The sequence below is a fragment of the Poecilia latipinna genome, unplaced genomic scaffold (assembly GCF_001443285.1).
Source record: "Poecilia latipinna isolate Pla-1442-1.1 unplaced genomic scaffold, P_latipinna-1.0 Scaffold319, whole genome shotgun sequence".
Lineage (NCBI taxonomy): Eukaryota > Metazoa > Chordata > Actinopteri > Cyprinodontiformes > Poeciliidae > Poecilia > Poecilia latipinna.
The window spans coordinates 73,927-84,329 of record NW_015112935.1 but is presented as its reverse complement, the minus strand read 5'-3'; the positions used below and the strand labels follow the sequence as shown (position 1 = coordinate 84,329).

The 10,403-nt window shown below is 39.5% G+C and overlaps 1 protein-coding gene across 1 annotated transcript in view; it reads right to left on the bottom strand.

Annotated features, from left to right (window-relative positions):
* Window positions 1-10,195, bottom strand: part of pappaa (pregnancy-associated plasma protein A, pappalysin 1a) — a 119,284-nt gene extending 109,089 nt beyond the window's left edge. The window contains exons 1-2 of the mRNA XM_015034981.1: window positions 9,728-10,195; window positions 1,382-2,486 (exon numbers count right to left, since the gene is read on the bottom strand). Coding sequence (XP_014890467.1) covers window positions 1,382-2,486; window positions 9,728-10,118 — 1,496 coding nt within the window. The 5' untranslated portion in view covers window positions 10,119-10,195. The remainder of the gene's footprint in view (window positions 1-1,381; window positions 2,487-9,727) is intronic.
* Between the last annotated feature and the right edge of the window lie 208 nt (window positions 10,196-10,403).

Sequence of the window (10,403 nt, the reverse complement as noted above, 5' to 3'; positions counted from 1 at the left end):
AATGTCAGCGTTCAACGTTGATTCAATGTTTCTGGCTGACATTGATTCAATGTTGTTTCAATCATTCTGTGCTATCTGGGTAGCGTCTGCTGATGACTAAGTTGGTGAAGAGGTTTTGTTATTGTTGTTGTTGTTGTGATTAGATATAATTTTTAGGTTAGTTGTGGTCATTTTAACTTAAATGGTAATTTCTAAAACAGAACTATAGATAAAATAGACTTATCTTAATTATTCTTATCATCATGTAGGAAAAAGAGAGGAAAAAACACAACATGCGAGATACTTTGTTTTGTCTTTCACGTGTCCTCACATGACAGGCTAAAATATTGGTAACTTATTTTCTTTTTCTGAAATACCCCTGATAGTCTGCTATGCTGTCCACAAAAATGTCTTACTTTGGTGTGCTGACTTTCAGTGTACCAAGAATCAAACAATCATGCTATTGGAGGTCTGGCTAAAAATTATTGCAGCAAATTCCAGAGACAATTCCCTCTAAGGACTTTACTCATCATCTAGTAACCACAATAAATTTACCACAAAAACAAGAAATTGCCTTGATGTTGTGTAAAAAAACCCCAATATTTTTCTGTATGTGGATGCAACCCCAATAACCTAGAAAATATGCAATATTTGTTCAATCACACACAAGAAATACTGTCATCTGTGTTTTCCTCTGAAAATGCATTACCACCAGGATTCAGGGAACTATAACTCCCCTTCCTTGACATGTGGGAATGTGTCTAAGAAATCATCCCATTTGTTACAAGAAACAGGCATGCTAGCCTTTATTTTTGACCTCTATTGGACCTACACTCTGTTTAAGTTATCGCTTCCTCCAAGTCAGCTCCAATCTCCAACTAAGCCAGCTTAATTAAGACCACTGGGTATAAAAAACAGAAGGAAAAAAAAAGAAGGGAAGTGTTGAAAATTGGACAGAGAAATGAACAGTCTGGCCTCCACATTTGCTACCAGGAAAGTCATCATCTTGCATTTGTTTTGTCCTGCTTGAGTGTGGAACACTGATTGAACAAGGCCAAGGCTAGATTAGACTGGCTACCCCAGAGGATTTTCCTGGCCACACAGGCTGGGAGTTGGGTTACTCTAAGCGTCAGCCCAAATAGTAAGGAAACAGTGAGGCCAGACCAAAAAAAGCCTTTCCTAAGGGATGCATGTACGAAAAGAATTGCTGTTTGATTTAGGAAAGTCATTAGAGGCCTTAGTGTGTACTTTGTGTAATGTCAGTAAAAATATTCATCAAATGAAGCACAATGTTGTGATTAGTTGGAACTTTTTAGTGGATTAAAATCATGTGAAACTTCCAAAAAAAAAAAAAAGGACAAATATGGTAGCAGTATAAAAACTTTAAAAACAAGGACCTTACTTGTGTGGAGAGGAGCTGTCGATGCAGGTCTTGGTCACATCCGTCACATTGGGATTGCAGCAATCGCCGTTATCATAAAAGTATGTGTCGCAGTTACATTCAGCGTCACATACTCCATTTCCCAGTTTGTGATTAGGACAGTTGCTTGGATGCCCAAACAGACAGTCACCTGCATCAAACCCTGTCAGTGGATGGTTACATTCAGGGTCACATTCATCATTGCCAATTTTGCCAATATCACAGTTGGCAAGAATCAAGCGGTCACGTAGGAAGGAGCTGGTCACATTATGAATGCTGAGATTCCAGGATATATTGTAGGGATTGAAGGCATCATTCAGCTTCTGGTGTTGCAAGATAATTTGGTTGTCTGATACAGTTGGTCTCTTCCTTTCATCATCCCAAATATTTACAACGCGATACTGGACTACCTTTCGCTGACGGAAAGTCCAAAGCTGGTTGTAGTTTTTAATGACGTCAACATTGTCACACACAGTTTGGCCACAAGTTGGAGGTTCTAGAGTTGTGTCCAATAATCCCTCAGTATTTCCCATGCTGTCAGTGCCTAGATATTCTTTTTGTCCAAGGCCTTGCTTCTCTGGCTGAGGAAAATTGCCATCTTTAACTGTCAACCACTTGCGGCCTGGGTGTTCAAAGTTTTCGCGTATGACCAAGTGAGGTAGATCTCTGGGGTGTTCATGGCCCTGCATATCCCTGATAATATCCCTCTGTCCACGGGCCTGCCTCCACAAACCCACCTTTTCAACTGCCCCTCTGTAATTGTGATTCAGTGCATTCCCCCCAATCATTAGCACTTTGCACTTTTTGGTCATATGACTGAAGACATCACCTGACTGCTCTCGGCTAACACCAACTTGGGCCCCGTTGACGAACAGCCGCATGTACACACCATCATATGTGATCGCCACATATGCCCATTGGTTAGGTACATAACGAACATTAGCGTGGATGGAGGTCACTTTGTGAGCGCGGTCAGTTTTGAGCGAAAAGAAGAACCGAGGATCGCGGTTTCCATGTTCGCTAACAGCCTGGATCCCAAGCAGCCAACCTCTGTCACTGGAGGCGTAGAAACATTTGTCATACAGGCCTGGAAAGAGAAGGAAACAAAGGTAAATTAACATATGTTTGTCTTATTTCTGAGGTTATGTGTAAATCTAAAATAGAGGTGTGATTGACTTTTCTGTAAAAAATAAATGATTGTTGAATTGATTTCAAGGTATTTTTCTAGAGAAAAACCAAACATTTTGGTAACATTCAAAATAAGGGTTTTGCCATGATTGGTCCTTTTGATATCTAAAACTATGCTATCCTGGAAATTAGGTGGAAGTGTATGTTTAACTAAGGGAGACCCCATGGAAATGTCCCCTGTATATATTTATGTTTATGTTAACATTGAGTACATTGAAAGTTGTACATGCAACGTCTCCTGCAAGTGGGGGTTGCCAGAAACAGCTAGTTTTCTGCTAAGGCCTTGTTTTTGCAGAGGCACCGAAACACTTTTTTCCTGTTTCACTTGGACCCTGCCTGTCAGCTTCGGGATGGTAATGTGTTTTTACTTCTTAGGGGATCTCTGAATGCTTACTGTTTGTTTGTTAGCTTAGGGCCTGCTGAAATGCCTTAAAAAGGTTCTTTTCAGAGAGTGGAAATGGTGTGTTCACAGGTGATAGAGCTGGACTCTGCTCTTGAGGCACTTCATGGGCTTTCAAGTAATTATTCCTACCCACAAAGAGACACTCAATCTTTGACCCACACACCCAGTTCCAAGAGCTATGAAGTGTTCTTAACAGGTAACATTGAGATCAGCACTTGAGATTTCTGTAAATACCTTTCATACTTGCCTATCATACCTTTATATGGAGTAAAGCTGATGATCACAACTATGTTTACATCTTTGCTTGAGCACATGCCCACCTGGATGACTTAATTTCTTATTTATTATAATTATATTTTTAAGTTAGTGGTTGTTAAACTTCATTAAATAAGCACCATCTCAGCACTTGTTGTTATGCAATAGTGTCCCCATTTCCAAAATCCAATAGAACTACGAATGTAGCAGTAGAAATGTAAAGGTGCACAAAAATCACAGTTTGCTACATTTTTCAGAATGTTTCTGAGAAACAAGCTATAAAAAAAGTTTACTTTCTGGCAGAAAGTTGATTTTATCAATATTTGCTGGATTTTAAACCGTGCACATTTTTAAACTAAACTAAAGATTTAGGCTGATTTTGTCAATGAATAAAACCATTGTGTAAAAATAACTGAAAGCAGTCAATATATTTGTTAAGCATGTTTTAATTTATATTTGGACAAGTTGTACTAGAACACACAATTAAGAGCATCTGGTTCCCCTTGATATCATGTTGTTGAATGATTAATATCTGGAGCTACAAGATTCATATGGTATTTGTCATCATTTCAGGGGTGAAGTTAATTTTATGTAGCTGTGTAGCTTATTCCTGTTAAAAAAACAGATGTAAAAGTTTTGGTTCGGTCCACATTAATCCATCATTAATGTATTTGAATGAGAAACAAGAAAGCTCCCCAAAACAGATTATAGTAATGACTGGGAGTCCTGGGAATTTGCCTTGCAGATACGTAATACCAACATTTCTCCGGAATGCCACTAAACCCATTCCAAGTACCACCAGTGGTGCATGTACCACAGTTTGAGACTAATGGTATTAACAGGCTGGCTAATGGTGCAGAGACATCTAGCTACTTTGACCTGTTTCTAATTAAATACACACAACAGTATACATTCATTAACTTGGGATTTAGTACACAAATCCTCAAAACATTGGGTTGAGTTCAACATCAAGGTCAATTCTCGGGTAGATGTGTTCAGGCTTCCAAAATGCTGGAAGGAAAAACCTTCCATCTGTCACATTGTGTACTCAGAGCTAAAAGGTGTGCTAAAGTCCTCATAGGGTTTCTTGTGTAAACAGCTGTCATAATTCTGCCATGCCCAATTAATCCAGTGCACTGCACTTCTCCAGACCTAACACTGTGGGCACCAGGAATCATACAATCACATACACTCACACACACATGTGTGTATATATATGAATAATCAAGAACTGACAAATATGTATATGAGCAGATAAGTTAAAGCACATTTGTGTCTCCCAATTAACACACATATGGATGCATGCACCCAGGCAGTAATTTCCTTTTGTTTGTTTGTTTTTGGGGGGTTTTCCCATACCAACACACTATGTAAAGATGACAGAGTCAAAAAGCACACATGCAATAAAAATGAAAAATGTCACAGGGACTTGATAAAAAGCAGAGAGGAAGGGAATAATTAAGACTCGTTTACTTTTCAAATGCTCTGGCTCTGAGAGCAAGAGTCTTTTTCATCTTTATGCTAAAGTGATCAGAGCAATTTGAGGAGAAAACAGTGGAAGAAATAGGTCAAAAAAAGGGAAAAATAAAAATTAGAAAAATGTCATTGAAGTGACTTATTTCAATTGTGTCCAAAGAAAAGTGACTGTAAGGATGCAATACTCCAACAAAGTTAAAAGTTCTAACTGAGGCAAAACTATGTCCATGAATGTTTTGACAATTCTAGAGTAGTTTATTAATCATAATCTCAAGCTTATTTATCTCCCTCTTAGTATCACAATTGAATTCATATAAGATCACCTAGACACTTTCTGAGAACGTAGGAGAACATAAAAACAAGCTAGGGTAACATTTCAATGTTTTTGTTTATACCTTCACACTGGGTGAAAGCACCAAGATATATCTCTTATCACAGCAATTATCTGCTAGCGTCTGCATATAATTGCTTCCAACAGGTCATGGAAGATTGCCACCATTTCTTTTGTGATTCTTTTCTTTTTCCCTCTTCTTTGATGCGGGATAGCACAGCATGACCCGGATGCAAAGACTAATAGGGAACACCAGAGTTTGCTTAACACTTGGATACAGAACTTGATGTCCCAGTTGTGGGTCATTCTGTGTGTTGTGAGAATTTGTGTGTGTATAGTTTCCTAGAGGTAACTTTTGTTCCTTATGCAAATACATGGGAAATTACAAAAAGTACAAATTAACAGTCACTGGAACCTTCCACAAGGAGAGTATGCTAAAAAGGGCATTGCTAACAAAGTTGACTGTTAACAGAGTGTTCTACCCAAGCATATTAATGGAAAATTAAGTGGAAGGAAAAGGCATAACAGAAGAAGGTGCACAAAGAACAAGGATAACTGCAGCCTGAAATTTATGGCAAGCAAAGTTCATCCCAGCATCTGGGGTAGATTCACATAGAGTGGATTGCTGCTGTATTTACTACTTCAACAGAAGCTATCAACCACCCACTGGCATATTCAGGGCAAGGGCTACAAGTGTAACATTCCCTGTGTAAAGAACTACAGTCAGTGCCAGAGGTGTCTCACCTGGGCTAAGAAAAAAACATCTGGACTGTTGGCCAGTTGTCCAAAGTCCTCTTTTCAGATTGAAGTAAATGTTACATTTCATTTGGAAATAAAGGTGCCAGAATCTGGAGGAAAATAGAAGACCACTGTAATCCAAATTGCTCAAAGTCCAGTGTGAAGTTTCCACATTCAGTATTGATGACAACCTGGGGGCCATCACTGAAGCAGCCCGAGCTTCCTTAACACCTCAGCATAGCCACAGGCTGTTCACCTCCTTGCTGTGCCACATTGATGCAGTGATTCATGCAGAAAGAGTCAAAAGTAAGCACACACCTTTCAATGAGTCCATGTGCAAAAATCAACACATATTTGGGTAGCATTTCTGTTGTTTTTTTTTATTTTTGTTGTTGTTTTTAAAGGTACTGGTTCCATGTAATATCCAAATGTAATGCTACGTGAATTTTTCATTTGCTCAAATCCATGGTCATCAAAGTCAACAGAAATAAAAGTTTCAAGTACTCTGTGTGCCAGGCCACGCTGGATGCATGTGACTTTCAAGCCGTCAGACAGGACTGCATGGGAAATCATCGCCATAATCAATATAATCCTACTGGGCTGGGAGAGTCTTAGAAAACCCCTGTCACTCTGCATCATCATCATCAGATAATGTAATATGAAACCGTACTCCTTAAGGAGAAAGACACATATCAGGTCTGGGCATTCAGACTTTTTATTCACAAACATTCCTTTAACTAACATAATTTGACTAACTTGGTTTCATGCCATATTGCATAGAATGTTGTCTTAAAGTGGCACCCTGTCATATCATATCATGGAGCACTATTCAGTCTACTGTGCAAAAACAAAATAAATATGGCACAATAGATACCTTAGGCGTGGCCAGAAACCAGAGGATGAAGAGCATTAATTAGACATACAAACAAGAGAACCATGGTAACTCTGGAGGAGCTGCAGAGATCCACAACTAGCAAGGCAGAATCTGTTTAGAGGTAGTTATAAACGGTGCACTCCACAAGTTTGGCAGCAAGAAGAACAGAAGCAATAAGATAGCATTTAATGAAAAAAAAAAGCCATCAGGAATACTGTTTGCAGTTTTCCACAGGCCATGTAAGAGACATAGCAAAGGTGTGGATTAAGGCGGTCTAGTCAAATAAGAGGAAACTTTCACTTTTTGTGTTGCATGCAAAACACCACTTGTGGTGGATAACCAACATTGCGAATTGCCCTAAAAATCCTGTTTCCACTGCCATGATGGCGTTGGCAGCATCATGTTGTGGGAAGGCCAGGGAAGCAGGTTGGAGTAGATTATAAGATGGGTGGATGGAGAAATTCTGATAGAGGCTGAACAAAACCTAAAACTGGGTCAACTTTGTGCAAAGTTCGAAGGGCTGAGTTCAAATGTATGCCATACTTTTCACATTGGTCTATCTTTGAATAAAAATATTGAAAGCCATGCATCCTGTTCTTTCCACTTGACCTTTTATCCACTAATTCATGTTGTTTACATACAAAAAAACAAACAAACATTGAAGCATGTGGCGGAAAGTTTCAAGAGGCCACGACTATTTTTGAAAAGCATTGTGCTAGTTTTAAATGTATTTTTATTTTATTACAATTATTCAAAATTAACAACATGTGCTCACTTTTAACAGTAACAGCAAATACTGCATGTAGAGTTGGTAAACATTACTGTCACCTACATCCTATCAGATTTCAAAGCTCTCTACTTAAATGTAACTTACAAACTTAACTGGAAAAATTACTGATGAGGGTTGTTGTGCATTTGAGAAACCAGTTAAGTCAGCATGCACCCGTAAGTTGAAAACAAGCTTTCTAAAGGTCAGCGAAAACATCACCGTAAGCATTGATGTAACAAAATGCATTCTGGAGGAGGGGAAAAAAAGGAGTAAACAGATATTGCAGTGGTCAATAACAGTTAAAGAAAAAAAAAAAAAAAAGCAGCAGCCACAAACAACACCGTGCTGGGATCAAAACAAGGGGTTAGAATATTTTTAGAGGCAGTCGGATTCTTGTGGGCTGAGTTAGATTTAAAAGATTAGGCTCTGCTGAATTTGTTTGATTGTATTTGTTGCCTTTTGGCAACAAATACAATAATCAATGCTTTCTGGTGCACTGATGGACATAAGTCTTAAAAATGCACACATAAGATTATGCATAAATACTAATCTCTACTCAGGAGGAGTCAGAACAAGATGAGGGGGCTGGGCACAACAACAACACCTGCAGAAAATAAAGTGATTTCATAGCTTATTTGCAAAGATGCTCCATTTGAGCTGGAAGTTGTGTCAGGGGTGTTTTTGGACAACCATTTGGAAGTTGGAGCTTGTGTTTCTCTTGCATCAGATTCTATAAACCCAACATATGTTCCTGATATGGTACTGAGGAAAATCAAAGTGTAGCTTGGGTCTCAGCAGTCCTTCCCTCAACTCCCTCAGCTTCGTTTGAGACTCACAAGAGGTGGCTTTTGTCGTTCAAGAGTTTGCGGAACTGGCTAACATTACGTAAAAGTGTTCTGTATGGCAGACAGACACACCACTGAGTATTTATGTGATCACAGAAGAGGGATGTTTTGAGGTCTGAGGGTCTGACAGACAGGGGTCGTGGGTGGGAGGGGAGACGGAGAGGCATGTAAATTTTCTTTTATTGTTTCGAACGTCTCAATGCAGACTGGCTTACAGGAGGGCAAGGAGGACTGAGTTCAATTCAGTTCACCTCAGTTCACCGGCAGACATCTGTACAGCAAGCAATGACTTGTGTTTGCAACGCTCCCTATCGGTAAGGAATGGTAAAAAAAAAGAAAAAAAAGATGTATTTATGTCAGTGAAAAAAGATAATGCACAAAAAGCGCTGTTGGTCAAAAACAAATGGTGTAGTATTAACGCTTTTGTGGGGCTCCTGTACGCATGACTGCAGTCAGCAGTGTGCACTAGACAGCAAGCTTTTCCCCTGACGGCAGGGATCCGTCTGCTGAAGTGACCCTGCACCTACATCTGCCTTTATCGCTGAATATTAATGCATCACCTCCAGTCTGACTGAGTCTTAAATTAGAACCGATGGTTTCGCACAGTTGTCGGCGTTGCAAGGAGCGCGTGTAAAGCCTCCGGAATATATATTAAAAAAGCGCACCTACACGTCTGCACATGAGGGGAAACCCTACATCTTGCAGTCTCCCATCTCGTAACTCCGGTAGCCAATCCAGAGGTGTCGATTTGGTGATGGGGGTGGAAGGTGGAGTGCCGAGAGGGGGGACACTCGGGCTTGCGGCGTGAGCTGCGAGCTTTGAGCGCCTCCACATATCCCTCCGACGGATCTCTCCCGTTTTGTGCCGAACGTGACGTGCTCGCGCACAAAGTTTTGACCATTACATCATAGCTTTAAAATAGCCAAGCCGGCTCAGAGTAATTACATTTTACGCACAGTGACATCAGCTGCCGGTCAAAGATGCAGTAGCCTATAACTGATGTCCATATTTTCTCTATGGGCTTTAAGATTTCTTATAGGACAAATCATGGATGTAAAGATTAATAATAGACCAAAATAAATTTGTGCTTAAAGGAAAATCTTGTCAAACTAATGTTCTCCCTATAAGGTGGGAAACTTTAATGCAGTAATAATATATATATATATATATATATATATATATATATATATATATATATATATATATATATATATATATATATTTTTTTTTTTTTTTTTTTTTTTTTTTTTTTTTAAAGTCTCCGGTGCGTTACCTAAAATATCCGCTGCACTTTTCAGAGCATTACATCATTGTCTAGTCTGATAAATTAACTCATTTTAAACTCTGCGCGTTGCTTCTTTTGGAAAACAGCACAAAACCATGATACATTAATCCACTTCCAACTCTCACAATTGAGTTGGAATGATAATAAAAAGATAGAAATTCTACCTGCTATCACTGTGGGCGATCGCTGACCTCCCTCCGGTTTGATCCACATCTCCAGAGTAAAGTTCCCTCTCGGTATCTCCACGCCGGGCTTCAGACGCAGTTGATCTCCCCGACCGGTAAAATAAACAGCCTTCCCCCGTTCTGGAGAGTCTTCCTCCGCGTGAGAGGAGCGCCGGCGCTGGCGGAGCACCCGCCGCTCCAGCCCGGGTAAAGACCGCTTGCCCCGGGGCAGACGTGTGGCACAAGCCCCTGGGATGGTGGCTCTCGCCTCCCTAATGCGCACCAGCTCCCTCTTGGATCTCCCTTTTCTCCGGACTATCCCGCACTCTGATCCAAAACACAGGATGAGGATCACCAGGCAAGACACCCAGGGTGATGTCCAAAGTTTCATTTTTCGGACAAAAGCTAAAAAAAAAAAAAAAAAAAAAAAAAAAAAAAAAAAAAAAAAAAAAAAAAAAAAAAAAAAAAAAAAAAAAAAAAAAAAAGAAAAAAAAAAGGAAGAAGAAGAAAAATCAAAAATAAGAGGTAAAAGAAAAATAAAATAAACAAGTAAAAAAAAAAAACTGAAAAATATAAATGTCCAAAATGTTCCTCTGTTTAGGATCCTCCCGAGTTTTTCCTTTCTCTCTTTTTACAGCGGCAGAATGTCAAACCGTATAAACTGTCTAAATAAACC